A 20,812-nucleotide genomic window follows, 5' to 3' on the forward strand; every position below is an offset into this window, starting at 1 on the left:
TTTTTTTTTTTTTTTTTTTTAGTTTGCAGATGTTGGACCTTCTTCTTTTGCGTTTCGATATATAAAATTGTAGCACATCGGACATCCAATGTTACACATTTACACTCTTTTACACTATGTAATATCTTTCTTTTTTTTGGACAAGCATTGGGTAATTTGGGTAATTTTTGATATAAAATCTTAAACTCCACCAATCCACCATCAACAAATTTGTGCGCCACGAAATTCAGATCATCTTGGCTGCTAGGGATCTTATTAGCCCATATTAACATACGTCTGATCTTCATCACAACATATTATGAACGAGGGATCTGATGTGTAGTTCCTATATAGTTTGGTTATTTGCTATCCGCTCCTAGATTTTGGTTTTTGATCAAATTCCAAATATTTCTTGGAGTATTTTGATCACCAACTTGGAGAATAAGTGATTCGGAAATTGACTGGAAAATCCATGCTGTAGCAATGTCGTTATTGTCAACATCGGTTGAACCAGGTTCTATCGTCTCCCAAACCTTATGTACGCGCAGCACAATCCTCATTTGCATAGCCCACACAATATAATTTGTGGCAGTCAGCATAGGGCATTGTAGCGATGAAGGAGCACTCTCCTTGCCTGTGGTGTTAGCTGCAACAATTTTTTCACCGTCAGCCATGCTCGGCCGATGATATGTTCAAGGATTGATTATCCTTAAAGCTCTGATACCAAATAAAGTTTTTTAAGCACAAAGTGTTTATAAAAAAATAATTCTTGATGTTTAGAAATGTAGCTCAAAAACTAAACATCTCATTTACAGAACTAGAAAACCTTTACTAATCTTATTCTTATTAGAACTAGATACCTCCTAACTCTTAATAGGATTATGATGAACCTCTCTTGTCATTATCCAACTTGAAAAGGATATCTTAGACTCCAAGCTAGTTGAAGCTTATCCAACAATACCATCGCTAATTCATCCCAAAATCTAAATTTGACAATTATTACTTTCTAGGTTCTCAAAAAGAGTTTATATTATTATCTTATTGTAAAGCACGCGAATATTTCTAGTTTTGAACTTGAATTCCACATAAATTAGTTATTACTCCTTAATTAATTAGGAAAATATGCCAACTTTTCGACACAAACAAAAGAAACCTAAATCTGGTGTATATATAAATACTAGATAAGTACACGCCCGATATGCGGGTTTAAAGTTCTATAAATAACATTATTTATAAGTTTTATTTATGCTATAATATAATGATTTATATTCATTTACAAATATTTTATGTATGTTACCATTAAAAGCGTATTTTTTACACCTAAATATATTGTTTGTTACAAATATATTCTTTACCACCAACTAGAAAATGTTTGTATGAACACATTAAACCAACTATTATATGTCTTTTTTTACTTTTATTTTTGCATAGTTTCTTTAGTTACTAAAATTATTGGCTCAAAAAAATATTTCGAATAAAAAATATATTACATAGTATACTAATCAATGATGTAACATCACAATAGTGTATGACCAATCATGGAGAGAACCTCGGCTCCGCCCTCTTCCTTTATGCAGAGAACCTTGCGTCTAATCTCCTCCACCATAGAGAGAACCTTGGCTCCACCTTGCTCCCTTGGGAAGATATCGTTGCGTCCAACCTCCTCCACCTTTCTCCTTTGAGAAGTTAACATTGCGTCCAACCTCCTCCACCATAGAGAGAACCTCAGCTCTGCCCTCCTCATGTATAGAGAGCACATGTTAACGTCTTTTACCTATCTCAAAATTGCTTGCTCCGACAACCAATGAAACTAAATATCATTTTCTAACGTCATAAAATCTTTTGATAGTAATCAATGTTACAATTCTAATGTATTCGTGGAAGTGTCTTTGACATACCATGATGTAGCCTTTGTCTTTGAAACGCCCCGACTACCACCTTACTTAGTGAGCCCCATGTACACTCCCAGTCCATGGGCCTACCTTCCTCAGTGGACCCCACGTCTACTTCTAGCCCACCTATATCCGACGACCACTTTATTACGTACGGGAGGCTTTAAATACTTACTCCTATAAATCACCATACGAACTTTTCTATATTTTGTCCTCACTCGCACAGTTCCGACAATCACTTCCCAAAATGTCACTCATGTCGAAACTACTCCAGCTCAAACACGCTTAACTCTGGAGTTCTCTCAGAACTCTTGATATTAAAGATAAGTGCACTTTGGTGACATAGATGGTCAAACCAATTCTTTTAAACCTTTCTGCAAACCATGGTATCATAGTCTCTGAACTCCTATGGATCTATCAACAACAATTTATGTTTTTCCAATCTATCTATCTATGTTTGTTGTAAGTTTGTGTTTAATTAGCCTAATTTATCTAATCATTAGGTTGATGAGCTTCTACTGTTTATCTATTTTCGGGATTGAATGAATGGTAACAATTATGGTTGCACTAAAAGGGTATATGACAACCAATCAAGGTTGTAAAAAATAGAAGAAAATTAATTTGACATAAATAAAGAAATAATAGAAAATTATAAGCAAGTTAATATATGAATTCCAAATAATTCAAAGGTGAAAATATAAATTAAATAAAACAATCTAAAAATACTAAATTAAATTTTAAAATACAGTATTGGAAAAAAAGATGCATATATGAATCTTTTTTTTTTCCGGGTCTATATATTAATCTTAACTATTACAAATTGAAAAAGGAGAAAGTATGAGAAAATTTTGGTTTAAAAATAAGAAAAATTTACCTTTCTATTAAAAAAGGTTTACCAATAAAACAAAGTTGAAATCAATATTTTTGAATAAATTATTTTGTTAGATGAAAAGCATGGAACAATCTATGTTTATATAAAATTGAGTATTTACAAAATTTAGAATTAATAATTAACTGTATATTTTCCTTAATCTCATTTCTATTTTTTTTGTAGAAATAATAACTTCAAATTAAATATAAGTAAATAATGTTATAATATTGAATTTTATGAAATATATCTATATATATATAGATAATCACCTTATAATTATTTAAAAAAACTTTTAATTTTTGCAATTTTTTTGATAATTATATTTTTCTATTATTAATATTGTTTAAAACAAAATCTTTTGTTTTTGTTGTAATCTCAAATCCCTGCTATTAAATATTAACTTTTACACATGTCAAAATCTCAGATTAATATAAACTTGACACATGTCTAAATCTTGTTAATAGTTAACTTTTAAAACTCAACTTTATATAATAAGATTACACATCTATTTCTCTCTTCTTACTCTCTGAATGCGTTACAATGGCTTATAGAAACGAAGAATTAGTTCTTACACCACAACAAAACACGATAGTGAAGACCTGTCTCGGGCTTTTCATTATCTCTATCATCATCGCTGGTATCATCGTTTATGCCTGCTTTGTAACAAGACGCTTGCGTGAAGAATAGCAGTTTATACAAAACTATGCCCCCGATATTATAATACCATCTATGGATTTCACGGTCCTTAATCTAACGGAGACTAGTCTTAGTGTTAAATGGGATTTAGTCATCAGTAAAGAATCAAAAGCACAAAACCTTAAAGCTTGAACAAAGAATCCTTCCTTTATTAATGTCTAGAAAATCTTCTCAAAAGTAAACATAAGCTCTGTTTTTCCATATGATCATACATCCTTCTTATGATCTCTATTTAGTTTAGGATTACAACTTTTCCTTTTCCTAACTAGATTCCTAATTCCTTTTAGAATATATATTCTAGAACTTTCTAGAAGCTTATCCAACATTTACCCCCTTTAGCTTTAAGTTGTTCTTCATGAGATCTTGAACTCCGATCATCTCTCTCATTTCAGGAAACTTGTTTTTCGCCAAGGCTTTGGTAAGGATATCTGCACACTGCTCTTCTCCAGGTACATGTTCCACTTCAAGTAGTCCATTCTCCACACACTCACGAATGAAATGAAAAAGTTTGTGTATGTGTTTACTCCTCTTGTGAAAAACCGGGTTCTTTGTAAGTTCTATGGCCGACTTGTTGTCAATGCGGATCATAGTCTTCACATACCTTTTCCCGGTGATCTCACTCAGTAAATCTTGAATCCATATGGCTTGCTTAGCCGCTTCGTAGCTGCTATGAATTCTGCTTCACATGAGGACAGAACCACTATTTCTTGTTTTTGCGAACACCAAGTTATAGGAGCTCCTCCAAGATAAAACACATGACCTGTGGTGCTTCTTCCGTCATCAGGATCAAGGTTGTGACTACTGTCGCTATAACCAACAATATCTGGTGCTCCTCTCTTGTATATCACTCCATAGCCCACTGTTCCTCTCAAATACCTTAGGATCTGTTTCAGTACAATTCCATGTGATTTCCTTGGATTATGCATGTACCTACTTAAAATCCCTACTGAGAAAGCAAGGTTTGGTCAAGTATGCAGAAGATATCTCAAGCATCCAATCCTTCTTCGATACATGGTCGCATCAATCTCTGGTTCATCAAAGTGCTTTTGACAATTGTAGCCCAAACTCCATTGGTATTACCGTCGAGTTACAAGAGTCTAAACCAGCTTCCTTAAGAGTTCGGCGAGCATAGGCTTCTTGCTTGATTTCTATTCCATTGATTCCCTGACTAACTTCAATACCAAGATAGTAAGTAAGCTTACCAAGGTCACTCATCTCGAACTTAGTAGACATCCCAGCCTTAAACTCCATTATGATCTCCAGTGTACTTCCTGTGACAAAAAGATCATCAACATACACGGCCACAATCAAAATCGTAGTTCCTTCTTCCTTGCGATATACGGAGCTTTCCTTATGACACTTCTTTCTTTTGAGAATTTGATTAAGCTTTGTGTTCCATGCTCGAGAGGCTTGACGAAGTCCATAAAGAGCTTTCTTGAGTTTGAAAACCTTGTGTTCTTCTCCCTTCTTTTCAAAGCCTTCAGGTTGTGAGACATAAACATCCACTGTTAGCTCACCATGTAAGAAAGTGGTCTTAACGTCGAGATGATGAATTTCCCATCCATGTGAAGCTGCTAAACCAATCAACATTCTAATTGTTTCCAGCCTTGCAACCGGTGCAAAAACCTCATCAAATTCAATTCCTTCTCTTTGTGCATAACCTTTAGCAACGAGTCTAGCTTTGAACTTGTTGATTGTTCCATCAGCATTCCTTTTGATCTTAAAAAGCAACTTAAGACCAATCACTTTTACACCAAATGGTTTCTCACCTAGATCCCATGTATTGTTTTTGTTGATCGAGTCGATTTCCTCTTGACAAGCCTTTGTCCATTCGACTGATTCTTTTGCTTCTTGATAGTCAATAGGTTCATCGTTTAGCGACAGGAAAAGTATTTCACATTCTAGATCAGCTAGAAGGACATAGTAGACAAGATAACTAGGGGGATTATGTTGTCGACTTGATCTTCTAAGCGGAGCTGGCTCTGTTTCGATGTTTTCATGATCCTACACTTCCTCTTCTTCTGCAGTTTCTTGATCTTCTGTGGGTTGAGAGCTGTTGTCAGTGAATGGTCCTTGTCCACTGTCTATAGTTTCTCCCCATGTCATTCGAAACATACCTAGTTGATCTTCTTTGTTTTCTACTCCCTTCCAAGTCCAAGATTCCTTCTCATTGAACACCAAATCGCGACTTACTACCACTCTTCTCGTTGTTGGGTTGTAAAGTCGATACGCCTTAGTTCCTGGTTCTATACCGAGGTGGACAAGTGTTTGTGATCGATCATCTAGCTTTTTCAAATGCTCTGCTTCTACCTTTGCATGAGCGATGCAGCCAAAAATCCTGAGATGCTCGATACTAGGCTTTCTTTCTCTTAAGCATTCATACGGTGTTTGATTTTTTAGAGCACAAGTGGGAAATCTATTGATCAAAGATGTTGAATGTCTTACAGCTTCTCCCCATAAATAATTTGGAACATTCATGGCCTTAAGAATGCTTTGAGTCATCTCCATCAACGTCCGGTTTCTCCTCTCAACTACTCCATTTTGGTGAGGAGTGTAGGGTGCTGTAAGATGCCTTCTGATTCCGTTTGTATTACAGAATTCTTGAAAATCTCTTGATGTAAACTCTCCACCTCTGTCTGTGCGTAAAGTTGCAATTTTCTTGTCGCATTCTGTTCGACAAGAGCTTTAAATGACTGAAACTTCTCAAAGGCTTCACTCTTCTCTTTGAGCAAGATTGTCCACATATATCTGGTGTAATCATCCACTATTACAAATATATACTGATTTCTAGCAAGTGTGGCTGGTGATATAGGTCCACAAAGATCGACGTGTAATAGCTCCAATGCTCGTGTAGACCTATATTGGGTTGCGTTTGGAAAAACATGTCTCGTCTGCTTTCCTACCAAACAAGATTTACACAACACTTTCTTACTTGTGATTTTAGGCATACCTCGTACCATCTCTTGTGTGGACATAGAGTTCATCGTCGTGAAGCTTATATGTCCAAGTATCGCATGCCACCTCCATGAATCATCTTCTATCTTCGACTGTAAACATGTTGGTTTTCCTATCTTTAGGCTGATCTTGTATAATCTATTTGGAGAACGGTTTACTTTAACCAACAAGCATCCTTTAGGATCACGTAAAGTGAGATAATCATCCCTCATTCTCACATCACAGCCATATTCTGTAGCTTGTCCTAAGCAAAGAATGTTGCTCTTTAACATCGGAATGTAGTAGATGTCTGTTAAAAGTCTCTGTTCTCAGTTTTTTCCTTCAAAGAGATTTGATCCTTTTCCTCCAATGCTTACACAAGATCCATCACCAAATTTAACCGTTCCTTTGATGCTCTCATTTAATTCAAAAAAGTATCCTTTCTCTCCTGTCATATGGTTGCTTGCACCATTATCCAAATACCAGATTTCATCCTCTCTTTTGTTTATCTCATACTTCTCTAGAATTATCTTCTCCTCATTTAAGTACACGATTTCATGCATATATAGAGCTTTATCTGCTTCTTCTGTCTCGTTTTTGTTGAGTTCTTGTTACTTTACGAACTTAACTGGACAAACAGACGCAAAGTGCCCTGGTTTCTCACATCATATAATTTGAGATCTGTCCTTTTGTTCTATGTCTTGTGAGTTTCCTCTTCCCCTTCCTCTGCCTCTGTTTCCTCTTCCATGACCTCTGCCTTTGCCGCGTCCTCTACCTCTACCACTGTCTCCGTCCGTATTTGAGAACAAGAGATTTTGTTGAGTTTCTTATGCTGCTTGCCCGTTTATACGAGCGTCAAAAGCTTTAAATCTCCCAATTATGTCTTCAAAACTCGTTTTTTTTAGATTCAAGACTTGTTCAAGAGAAGCAATGAGGTGTATGTATTTGTTGGCGGGTAGGCTGTTTAGAAACTTCTTCACCAACTTTGGTGCATCGAGAGGCTGGCCTAGAGAGGCTGCTGTCGAAGCAATTTCCAATAACTTACCGGAGAAGGTATCGATAGTATCTGAGTCTTTCAACCTTAAAGACTCAAATTCAGACATAAGGGTTTGGAGGCGAGCTTCTTTGACTCGTTCTACACCTTGATTTATCGATTTTATAGCTTCCAAATATCCCGAGGTGAGTCTTGTTCACCAATTTGCAGAGTCAGATTCTCTGGTATGGATTGATATAGCAAAGCCGTTGCAACGTCGTTCTTCTCTTCAATATCCGTTCCGGATTCAATTGCGATCCAAGCTTTATGAACTTTCAGCGTTGCCTTCATCTTCAATGTCCAGACGGTGTAATTGGTTGAATTCAACATCGGACATTGAACTGCGGAGGTTGACGTCGTCTTCTCCGATGGTTTTGTCTCTGCCATGATTCGTATGAGCTCTCCTTACACCAGGATTTGCTCTGATACCAAATAAAGAATCAAAAGCACAAAACCTTAAAGCTTGAACAAAGAATCTTTCCTTTATTAATGTTTAGAAAATCTTCTCAAAACTAAACACAAGCTCTGTTTTTCCTTATGATCATACATCATTCTTATGATCTCTATTTATATTGTTCTAGACTTCCTTTTCAAAAACATGCTAACTTCCTTTTTAATTTAGGATTACAACTTTTCCTTTTCGTAACTAGATTCCTAATTCTTTTTAGGATATCTATTCTAGAACTTTCTAGAAGCTTATCCATCAATCAGGATCCCTGAAACCTTCCTGGTTACTATACGTGTCTCAAAGGATCTTTTCAGACTTTCATACTTTACCAAGATGTTACCATCGCTAATTCATCATTGAGGTTACACTTCTTTTTAGTTTATATATATATATATATATATATATATAATTAGATTCTCTTATTTTTTCTTATTTGTTCACATATTTTTGTTTTAACACTTTTTCATGACGTTCTTTCAGTTACAATCTGATACCAAATTGGGGTCAGCTGCTTAATACGTCATCGATTGCTTCCGAAGGTGATATGGACAGTGTGGTTGTGAAAGGTATTATGGAGGATATTAAGGAAAGAAGAGACATGCGGTTTGGAACACGATTACTTCTTCCGAATTGCAGATCTGGAAGGACGATGAACTATACGTGTGATGAAACCGCGTTGCGGTTCGAGTCTGGCTCTCAGAAAAAAGCAGCTACGTTTGGAAACAACTCCTCCTATATGCCATTACTAAATTTTGACCCACGGTGTACCGCAGAGTAATTTTTTTTTGTTAATGTACTATTTTAATACTAATTTTGCTAATGTACTCTTTTGTTAATTTTAGTGATTTAATATATAAACTGTAGTATAATACATAATAATTTTTATTTACTACAATCTTAATTAAATCAGTTTGATTTGACATACTTTATATTGGTGTTGTTAAAGTATTGAAATATCATATTACTAATAATTATTTTTTAGTATTATTAATTCAATCCTGTAATGTCAAATAATCTGTCATGTAATATAACTCGTTCGTGTAATTTAAAAATTTAATATGTGTGTAATTTTAAAAATTTAATATGTTTAAATATTTATAATATTATACTTTTTATTAAGTTAGATATATTAGTTATAAATTATAAACTTCTTAAAATTTTATAATTTACTATATACAGTAATATGTTGAACACACACTTTTTATATTAATTGAGTAATATATGTTTGTTTAAAAAAAATTCAAATCACAATATATGCAAGAAAATACACCTTTTTATTAACTTTATGTATTATATGATGATTCACTACATATAAATTTTAAAATCAAAAGGAGATGATAGGAGAATTTTTTTTAATCTGGAATAAATATTCTAAATATCTATATAATTATAGAACATTATATATATGGATATATAAAATATTTTAATTGTTTTTGGTTATAAAGATAGTAGAAAAATTTAATTAAACTTGTTTGGATATGAATCTAAGCATTAAATAGCATTCAATGTAAAAACTTTCGGAATAACATTTTGAACAAAAACTGCTGCAAAAATACTAGTATAGATAATCACCTTAAATATTGCTTTCCTTTTTTTTTGGTCTTCTTTGCAAATGTTGGACACATCAAACCTTCTTCTTTTGTGATTTGATATAAAATTTTAGCACATCGGACATCCAATGTTACATTTACTATGTTATATCGCTTTTTTTTTTTTTTCCTTTTTTCTTTTAACATCTTCAGATCGACAAAACTTGATCCGTCAATCCATTATGCGGGTAAAACACTAGACTAAAATAAGCTTAAAAAATGATTGATAAAGCAAGAAAATAAAAGCGTTAGTCTTAGAAATTTTTGAATTTTCTGAGGGATTGAGGAACAAACGAAAACAATGAATCAAAGGGTAATTTATTAGGTATCGTTCTAGGCCATGGATAAACAAAACTAGACCACTAAATTTAACTACTCGAAAACTAAACTGTCGCGTGAGATCTCTTAGCCAAATTCTCGCATTAAACTCAAGTCCCATAAGTTCACAACAACACTTTCTAATATCAACTTTTGGAGGCTAGATAAGAGTTGCTCATCTAAAATTAGTTCAGACATTTCATCAAACACTTTTGTTGCGTAAAATAATCTAGATTTTAGAATTAGGTGATCAAGCCAATTCAAGCATTACGAGCATTCAAGATGAAAAAACCAATATAAATTACCATAACTGAATATTCAATTCACAAGTCCATCAATTCTTTTTATGAAATCCCTAAAACCCAACTAGATACATGACTACTCATTCATGTTATAGGAAATAACACAAAAAAAAATATGAAAGAAAATTGATAAATAGTTAACTACAACTTACAAGTGTACCAAATATGGTGTATTCAAAGACCAAAGGTCAAAATACAAGCAGTTACTAAAATCCTTTTAGAGAAATAAACCATTTACACATATACCAAATCTTGTCTATATTTTAACCTTTAACTAAAAAGATTTGAATTATAAATACAAGATATATATATATATATATACTTTTTACATATACACATCTCTCTCTTTCTCTCTTTGAATTACAAATTTACAATATAATGGCTGAATTCAAAGATTTTAGATTCCTCTTCGTCTTTTGCATGCTCATCTTGTGTGGATCGCTCGTTTTTATCTACTTTGTAGCAGTGCAAGATCGTAAAGAACATGAGCGTATCAGAAATTATGTCCCGGATATTATATACCATCTATGGATTTCACGGTCCTTAATCTAACGGCAGCTAGTCTAAGTGTTAAATGGGATTTAGTCATCAGGATCCCTCCAGATCTTCCTGGTTACTTTATGTGTCTCCAAGGATTTTTTTCAGACTTTTATACTTCATAAAGGTGTTACTATCGCTAATTCATCTTTAGAGAGGTTACATTTTTAAAAAAAAAAAATTCTATAATCTTTTTGTTTTTTGTTTCCTTAAAACGATTTAACTTCTTTGCTCACATATCTTTTTTTGCTAAACTTCGTTTTTTTCTATGTTCGATCAGTTACAATCTGATACTAAAGTGGGCTCAGCTGCTTAATACGTCATTGGTTGCTTCCGAGAGAGATATGGACAGTGCGGTTGCGAAAGACATTACGGAGGATCTCAAGGAAAAAAGAGACATGCGCGCGATCTGGGAGGAAGTTGAATTATACTTGCATGTGATGAGAAACCGTGCTGCGGTTTGAGCCTGGCTCTCAATGGAAGGCAACTGCGTTTGAAAACAACGCTCCTATTTGCCATTATATATGTTCGCTAAGTATTTATTGTTTAATTGCAAATGATTGATCTTTACTACTTCATCTTTTCCTTATTAACCTAATTCCTAGAAAAAGTCGACTTTTTGTCCTTTTCAGTTTTCTATACATTTTTTAATAGTTTTTGAAGATAAATTATAGAATTTTAAAAAAATTATTGATCATTATTAGTTTAGAGTTATAGAAAATTGTTAATCACAAAAATAATGCAATTATAGTTGTTTTCAATATGTGTGAATATTTCTTTAAAATGTATTAATAAGAAACAATGGTAGTGATTTACGACTGGCGATAGTTAATTCTTACAGATATATCTAATTTAGATTTTAACCTACCCAAACAAAATTTTGGACTGAACGGCTTCGAATATCTGAACAATCATGCATAATCTAATCAAATTTGACTCTGAAGGAAATATGTCATATTCTCTACCCAAATTTTATATATTAGTATATAATGTTACGGCATAGAGAACACAAACACACAAAAAACATATTTGGAACGCGCCAAGCAAACGCTTTAATCAATCTTATAAAAACTCTGGTTTCTTACAAGACTTGAAACTAAGCTCAATCTCCTATCTATCTATCACAACACCCTGTGTAGATCTAAAAGAGTATAACCCACACCCACTTTCAAAACTTTTTGTATTTGATTGAAGGTTTACAAATCTCACAATCTTTATCCCACGAGTGCTAACTCTTTTTACAGCTAGCCCTCGTCACTTTATAACCTCACAAACAATCTCTAATCTAGATCTTTGTGTATCCTAACTAAAAGGAAATATTCATTATTCCTAAAACAATATCTTCTCTTATCTCTTCTTATCAAATATACTCTCAATATCTTCAGAGTATATCTTGATCTCTTATTTCTTCCTTCTCACGCATCTTGTCATCGTGTCCACAATATTTCTCTACGTCTGCACGTCATGCCACATCAGCCTATTAGTCCTCTAGGACACTTCATAGCTACCTGTTACCTTCAGAGATCTGTTGCACTTTCATATAAGTTTTAAAATTAACAAATTAGTCTAAAATTAAATCTTAATCCTCTAAAATTTAAACCAAAGCTCAAAAATATATACCCTAATTTAACGAAAACCCTAAAATCTTAAGCATAGAAACCAAAAAATTATACACGCAAAATGTGTAGTTTATTAATTTGAAGGAATTAGTTTATTGTAAGATCTTTTAAAGCATTTTTCTGAATTGTGGATATATAGCTATTAACGTATAAGGAGTAGTTTTTTTTTGGTATATAAAAGAAAAAGAGGAAAAAAACCCCAAAAAAAGGAGAGAAAATCGAATCGTTATGTTAACAAAAAGATTGTCTTTAACGTACGTAATATTACGTCTCTTTATAATCATCATCATCATGTAATTTGTGTAAAAACCTAAACCTTTCGACTTTTTTTGTGTATGTCTTTTTGTATCTGCCTATTACCGCACGTGTAAGGTAACATGTCCATCAACACTTGTGTATCGGCGAACTTTGATCGATCCACTTCACTTTATCTTCTTTTTATTTCTATAGTTGAGTTCTTGGATCAAAAATACAAACTAAGTTAGCTTAGTTCTAACTGGATCTGATGCTCGTTTGTGTTTTTGTTCGTAATTGGGATGATTTTGAGTTTGATTCTTTGGATCTTGAATTTGCAATTGATTTTCATTGTTATAATGTTGTTAATATTTGAATTTTTACATTGATCTGTTTATTCTTTCTTTGAATAAGCTCTTGCCACTTTCAAAACCATGGTTGCAAATAAGAAGCTAACTACAAGTGACGCACTTGCTTTCGTCCGTCTTGTAAAGACTCAGTATCAATATAACCGTGAAATATACGATAGATTTCTTAAGGTCATGAAGGACTACAGAGCTCAGAGGTATATTTTTTTTTTTCTCCCTTATAATGTTGGTTCTACTTTGACTCTTTCATTGGTTTATATGTATATATATTATTTTTTTATTGTAGAGTTGATACTCGTGTTCTCATATCAAGAGTGAAAGAACTCTTCAAAGGGCAACCAGAGATACTCTTAGCTTTCAATGTATTCTTGCCAATGGGTTACGAGATAACACTGATCAAAGATGATAAACATCCACCAAAGAAGTCTACTGCTCACTTTGACGATGCTTTTCATTTTGTCAACAGGGTCAAGGTAGTTGTGAATATCAGACTAGTAGATAGGATTTACAGTTTAATTTTGATTAGTTTGTAAAAAGGTTTTGATCCAAAATAATCTAGAAAGCTACATGTAAAAAATAGTTCGAAACCTTTTTAATCTATCAAAATTAGAGATATTCATAATCTTGATGCACTCTAGAGCTAAATATTTTTAATGTTTTAAGATTTAAAATCTTTCTGGTGTAAGGCATAGTCTTGTGTAAACATTTTGCATTACTTCATTTAGATTTACTCTATTGCGGTATATATTTTTTTATATCTACCAGAAATTATATTTTTATTTTTCTGTGTGTTTTTTTTTTTATTTAGATTTATCTCTCTTTCTAACTTTACTATCGTTTTATCTCTATAGTCAAGATTTGAGAACGATAAAACATTCGACTCATTTTTAGAAGTTTTGAACACATATAAAAAGAAAAACAAGAGCGTTGCTGAACTCTACAATGAGGTATGCATATGTAATACAGTATGTGCTTCGCTATGTTTTTTTGTCTTCTTCCATATTTTCTCGTATTGGATTTAATGATATATCTAACTTTTGCAGGTGGCTATCCTTTTTCGAGGCCATCAAGACTTGCTTGAGGAATTCCATCACTTTCTTCCTCGTTGTGGATGAATGTTTTTGGTTCGAGTCTCTTCTATATGCTTTCATCTTGACTCAAGTAATGGGCATTATCATTAATTTGTTGCTGAACTGGTAAAACTAGTACTCTATTTTACAAGTTTTTTATACTATTAATTTAAACAGAATATATTATACATTATATATATATATATATATCAATATTACTTACACAAATATGCCTAACACAAGTTCCATACGAGTTTGGTACATTCACAATAAGTTTATCGTGTGGTATATCAATTTAATTCAGTAAAAAGAATTGTATCCTTACTTAATTTCAATATATTGAACTAAGTATTTTAATTTATTGACATATCATATGACTAAATTAAGTATAGGTTAAAGTTATTTTTTTTTTGTTATATAGTACATATATACTATCTTAGAGTAGAAAGAGTCCCAAACATAAGAGGAGTTGAAAACACACTTGTTTTCTCAATCGTACTTGAAGTTGTATTAAATCTCGTGTTATACTTGATTTCAATCATACTTAGGGCATTAATTTACGATCTTTAACATTACTAGCTAAACTCTCTCATCATCTTTTTGCACTCCAAAAAATACTCATTGTCTCTTTTCAACCAATCGCTCGGAATGGCATACCAAGAACCGCACAGTCGTACATGGGCAAAGGTCGTCTTCTGGCTCTTGATTATTTTCATATTTGTCGTTGTTATTGGGACTATTGTTTATATAGGCATAGAAGAATTAGTTTCTATGGATTCACGGTGGACAATATTACAGAGACTCGTCTTAATGTAAAGTGAGATTTGTCTATAAGGATCCCGGATGATCTTGCTCCTCTTTATATAAGTCTTCAAGGAGATGTTCAAGCTTCCTTGCTTTACAAGAATGTCACTCTGGTTACCTCCCCACAAAAGTAAGCAAATTTTTTCCTCCTATATATATTTTTTTTTTCTTAAAAGGTTTTGAATTCTTTAAATTTGTTGTCTTTTCGGAACTAATTGAACTCTTCTATATGATCAGATACTACAATCTCGAGCTCTACAATCCAAAGATTCTTAAGGTTTCAGGTCTTGTTTCTGATGATGATATCAGCAGTTTGATTGCAAAAGACATTATAGAAGATATAAAAGAGAAGAAAGAAGTGCAGTTCGCATAGCGGTTTTCTCTAACTGATTGCAGAAAAGAGATGCCGCGAGTCATGAGCTATGCGTGTGATGAAGTCACCTTGAGTTTTGAACCTGGATTAGAGATGAAGGCGCAAGTGTTTGGGAAACATCCAAACTGCAAGTATATCTGACCAAAGTCCGTCCATGTCATCACCAATTCATTGTTTTTTCTTTTCATCAACAGTTTATTGTAAGGTATTTGTGAAATAAAGGCTTTGTCGAATCATAGATTTGGTTTTTAATCATCTAGATGTTGTCAGATTTCTGATAGAGTTTGAAATATATCTTATATAATACAGAAAGTTTTTCTTAACTTTTGCTATGAAGATGACACTTGGCGTGTTATATATCTGACACTTGTATTTTGTTGTTGTTTGGGCCTAATTAACTAAATTCACTTGTGACTCTCAACATTTCCTTTTTCCCTTCTTCAATCACAACCAATTGTAAATCCTTCCCATCTAAAGCCATCATTTATCCGTTTGTAGTTCCAAGGAAAAAAAACTGGTTATAGTTTATTTTGAAATCATAATTATGAGTTTCAATCTTATGTATGATTCATGGACAATGAAAGATTCTAAATTATGTACAAATTGTTGTAAAAGTAAGAGACAAGGTTGTGTTCTCTTCTTCTTATTAATATTGAATCAATCAAATAGAGGTTACATATATATAGTAGTGACAAAGGCTAAAACCTAAACCGACTAGGAAATAGGAAATAGGCCATGGGCCATCGGCCATGGGCCTTACACACCAAGACATGTAATGGGCCGGTTATGGAAGTCCACTCCAAGTGTTTTACAACACTCTCCCTTGGATGACATAACCGTGCCGATGCTAAGGGATCAGCGCAATACGCTTGGGGGTGCTGCCTCATTAAAACCTTACCAAGAAAACCCATTGGGACAAAACCATAGTGAAGGAAAAAGAGTACAGCACGCATTGCTCCCCCTGTTCTAAGCATCACTGTAAATCCTTAAGCCTCCGCATTCCAATCTGGTGCGCAAGCTTCTTGAACGTTGATGTCGGTAGTGACTTGGTGAAGAGATCGGCTGAGTTGTCGCATTATTGAACTTGTACCACTCGAACTTCTCCGGCCTTTTGTAACTCGTGTGTGAAGAAGAACTTGGGTAAAATATGCTTCGTCCGATCTCCCTTGATGTAGCCTTCCTTAAGCTGTGCGATGCAGACCGTATTGTCTTCATAGAGAACCGTAGGCTCCTTATCGTCAGCCATGCCACAATCTGATCGGATGTGCTGAGTCATTGACCTCAACCACACACATTCACGGATGGCTTCATGCATTGCTAAGATTTCGGAATGATTAGATGATGTAGCTGCAATGGTCTGCTTCATAGAACGCCACGAAGTAGCTGTACCACCGTATGTGAACACATAGCCGGTTTGTGACCTAGCATTGTGCGGATCCGATAGATAACCTGCATCAACAAAACCAACTAAATCTTCTTTGTTATGGTTATTATAAAATAAACCCAAATCTAACGTTCCTTGTAGGTAACGTAATATATGTTTAATACCGTCCTAGTGCCTTTGGGTCGGACAAAAGCTAAATCTAGCTAGGAGGTTTATGGCAAAACAAATGTCTGGTCTAGTGTGGCTAGCCAAGAACATTAACGCTCCTATAGCACTGAGATATGGCACTTCCGGACCGAGAACTTCTTCATCGGCCTTCTTCGGACCAAATGGATCTTTATCCAAATCAAGGCTCCTCACAACCATCAGGCTAGTCAATGGGTGAGCTTGGTCCATATTAAACCTCTTGAGTACCTTTTCAGTATATGCCATTTGATGCACAAGGATTCCATCATTTATGTACTCAAGTTGCAATCCCAAACAGAATCTTTTCTTGCCTAGGTCTTTCATCTCGAATTATTTCTTTAGATATTCGACTGTTTGGGTGATTTCCCCAGAGGTTCCTAGGATATACAAATCATCCACATATACTGCTATTATGACAAACCCTTTGTTTGCAAACTTCTTTATAAATATACATGGACTGATGGGATCATTCTTATAGCCCTCTTTGGCTAGTTACTCACTTAACCTATTGTACCACATTCGCCCACTTTGTTTCAGTCCATAAAGGGATTTGTTTAGCCTTATGCAGTATTGTTCTCGAGAACCGATCTTATCTTTGAGCTCAATACCCTCTGGTAATCTCATTTAAATCTCATTTTCCAGTGGACCATATAAGTATGCGGTTACAACATCCATTAACCGCAAATCCAGTTTTTCTCTTATAGCCAGACTTATTAGATACCTAAAAGTCGTTGCATCTATCACAGGGGAGTAAGTCTCCTCATAATCTATTCCTTGTCTTTGACAGAATCCTTGTGCCACAAGCCGTGCCTTATATCTCACGATTTCATTATTCTCATTTCTCTTTCTTACAAAGATCCACTTATGTCCAACTGGTTTTATATTGAATGGTGTCCTTAAGATCGGACCAAACACATTCCTCTTCTTTAAAGAGTTTAACTCCACGTCAATGGCTTCTTTCCATTTTAACCAATCTTTACTTTGAGTGCACTCTAATATATACGTGGGTTCATGATCCTCATTTATCTTAAGTGCTACATTATATGCAAATATTTCATTAATGTCGACATCTTTATGGTTCCATTGTATTCCAAACATGATATAATTAATTGCGATCTAATTATTATCAATACCTTCAGGACCTTGAGGTTCAGCGTCCCAAACCTCATTCGGTGCCTTAGGATTTTCCGCGGCCATGTTTGTTATTTCCTTAACCTTGGTTTGATTTGCACCTTTCTTAGATTTCTGAGGGTTCTTATCTTTGGAACCTAATGGTCTACCTCGTTTCAAACGGGTCTTAGACTCTGTAGCAACTTGCTTATTGTGTTCCTTCTGAACATCAATACGTACTGGTGCATTACAAGCTGGTATGTACGATTTAGTTACTCTCTTTGGGTCAGCAAAGGAATCTGGCAATTGTATAGCTAGCTTTTGCAAATGAATAATCTTTTGGACCTCTGCATCACAGGCTAGAGTCCAAGGATCTTGCCAATTAAAGGATGTTTGATTCCATGAAATTTCTTTGACCAGCTTGTTATTCTCTCCACCCAACATAGGAAATTTGGATTCAGCAAACTGACAATCCGCGTATCTGGCCTTAAATAAATCACCCGTAGTTGGCTCAAGATACTTAATAATGGTGGGAGAATCATATCCAACATATATTCCCATCCTCCTCTGAGGTCCCATTTTAGTTCTCTGTGGTGGAGCAATCGGTACATAAACGGCACACCCGAATGCTTAAATGGGATATGTCTGGCTCATGACCCGTTAATAGTTGGGATGGTGAATACTTATGTTCACTAGATGGCCTGATGCGTATTAATTCAGCTGCATGTAATACTGCGTGTCCCCAAGCCAACACAGGAAGCTTCGACCTCATAAGCAATGGTCGAGCAATCAATTGAATACGTTTAATGAAGGATTCAGCTAATCCATTTTGTGTATGGACAAGTGCCACAGGATGTTCCACACTTACCCCCATGGACATAATGTATTCATTAAACGCTTGGGATGTAAATTCACCAACATTATCTAAACGTATAGTCTTAAGTGGAAAGTCTGGATAGTGGGCTCTTAGCCGTATTATCTGGGCCAGCAATCTAGCAAACGCAAGGTTTCTAGTTGACAATAGACAAACATGTGACCATCTGGTCGATGCATCGATTAGAACCATAAAGTATCTAAACGTCCCACATGGTGGGTGTATTGGTCCATAGATATCTCCTTGTATCCTTTCCAGAAAATGCAAAGTTTCTTTATTTACTTTTGCTGGTGATGGCCTTATAATAAGTTTCCCTTGTGCACATGCTACACATGTGAGATGTTTAGGGATAACTTTCCTCTCTTTAAGAGTGTGCCCATTTGAATTCATTATAAGTTTGCGCATCATGTTAGAACCTGGATGGCCAAGCCGGTCATGCCATAAGGTGAACTGTTCATTGAACATTTTGTTCATTGCCAAGTTAGCCTCTATCATATTAATCTTAGCATGGTAAATACTAGTGGCTAGTGCAGGTATAGTCTCTAGGAATTTCTTATGTCCTTGGGTGACATCTGTAATTTCTAGAAACTCTTTGTCTCCTTCACCCTTTGTCTCAACATGGAAACCATTCAAATGAATGTCCTTAAAGCTCAATAAACTTTTCCTTGAGCTGGGTGAATACAAGGCATCACATATTTCAAGATGTGTGGCGTTAGGTAGCAAAATATTAGCCTGGCCGTAGCCTTCTATTAGGCTTGCTATACCCGCAATCGTACTAACATTGGCACTTTTCATAATGAGATTAATAAAATATCTCTTATCCTTCAAAATTATGTGGCTGGATCCACTGTCCACCACAAGTATGTTCTTGTCCTCGGCCAATTCTATTATAGACAAGAATTTATGTTTTAAACTTTAAAGTAATAAAACAAGCAAATAATTATCCAAAATAATAATCCAATCAAATGCAAAACATAAAACCACAAAATTAAATTAAAACAACATTTGAGTTTAATTATCCTCTCCTAAACAATCGGAGGTTTCATACTCTAGTTGGTCATCATTCTCATAGTCGAAATCCCCTTCACCATCGAGAAGAACCAAGTTAGCTTCCGGATTTTTCTTTAGACTTTCTTGATAGAGATCAATTAGATGCTTAGGAGTTCTGCATGTCTTAAGCCAGTGGTTCTCCATATCACATCTATGGCAAGTGGACTTGGACTTAAATTGTGGTTTAAATTGTCCACGGCCCCTTCTCCGACCACGACCGAAGCCGAATCGGTTTCCACAGCCAAGACCACCACGTCCTTGATAGGTCCCACGACCAGGACCACCACGTCCACCTCCTCCACGGCCACGGCCATACTTGTCCCTATGGACATAGTTGGACTCCTTAGTCTCTTTCGGCTCTTTAGACTCTTGAGGGTTTTTCTTTGCCAAATCAACCTTGTGAGCTTCTGGTAGTGGAGCAGTACCAGGAGGTCTCAATGCACTATTCATCATCAATAACTCATTGTTTTGCTCAGCAAGTAGCAAACAAGAGATGAGGTCAGCATATGTCTTAAACCCCTTTTCACGATACTGTTGTTGAAGCAGTATGTTATTGGAGTGAAAGGTAGAGAATGTCTTCTCTAGCAGATCCTTCTCAGTAACCTCAGTACCACACAACCTTAAAATTGACACTATCTTAAATAGTGCTGAATTGTACTCGTCCACGAACTTAAAATCCTGGATCCTTAGGTTTTTCCAATCGAATTGAACCTTTGGTAGAAGCACCGTCTTTTGGTGTCCATATCTGCTTTTCAGCTCTGTCCAAAGGTCAAGAGGATCTTCAATGTTGAGGTACTGGTCCTTGAGACTCTCAGCAAGGTGGTGGCGTATATGCATAATCGCCTTATACTTGTCTTTTTCAGAACAGTCAGAATCTTCGTCAATGCACTCGCATAAATCCTTTGATTTCAGATGGATCTTAGTGTCCAAAGTCCATCGCAAGTAGTTGTCTCCAGAAACACTAAGGGCAGCATAGGAGAGGTTGTTGAGCTTTGTCATCTGCATAATACAGAACAAAACATCCGTTTAGCATGCGGTATTTAAGACCGAACCATGCAACAATTTAGGACATGCGGTATTTGAGACCGAACCATGCCAATCACTTAGGACCATGCGGTATTTGAGACCGATCCATGCCTTA

At 35.0% G+C, this 20,812-nt stretch overlaps 1 protein-coding gene and 1 pseudogene across 1 annotated transcript; both read left to right on the forward strand.

The window, feature by feature from the left end:
* On the forward strand, positions 3,283–8,602 carry LOC104753736 (annotated as a pseudogene).
* On the forward strand, positions 12,875–13,945 carry LOC104750854 (paired amphipathic helix protein Sin3-like 1). Its single transcript, XM_010472700.2, has 4 exons — positions 12,875–13,017; positions 13,107–13,293; positions 13,672–13,767; positions 13,864–13,945. The coding sequence occupies exons 1-4, from the start codon at positions 12,887–12,889 to the stop codon at positions 13,933–13,935; spliced, it is 486 nt and encodes a 161-aa protein (XP_010471002.1). The 5' UTR covers positions 12,875–12,886; the 3' UTR covers positions 13,936–13,945.

Source organism: Camelina sativa, chromosome 16 (genome assembly GCF_000633955.1).
Source record: "Camelina sativa cultivar DH55 chromosome 16, Cs, whole genome shotgun sequence".
NCBI lineage: Eukaryota > Viridiplantae > Streptophyta > Magnoliopsida > Brassicales > Brassicaceae > Camelina > Camelina sativa.

Coding starts and splice junctions, on each gene's coding strand:
- LOC104750854 (XM_010472700.2), top strand. CDS start 12,887: ATGGTTGCAAATAAGAAGCTAACTACAAGTGACGCACTTGCTTTCGTC. Junction 13,294..13,671: donor ATTTTGTCAACAGGGTCAAG/GTAGTTGTGAAT, acceptor TTATCTCTATAG/TCAAGATTTGAGAACGATAA. Junction 13,768..13,863: donor TTGCTGAACTCTACAATGAG/GTATGCATATGT, acceptor TAACTTTTGCAG/GTGGCTATCCTTTTTCGAGG.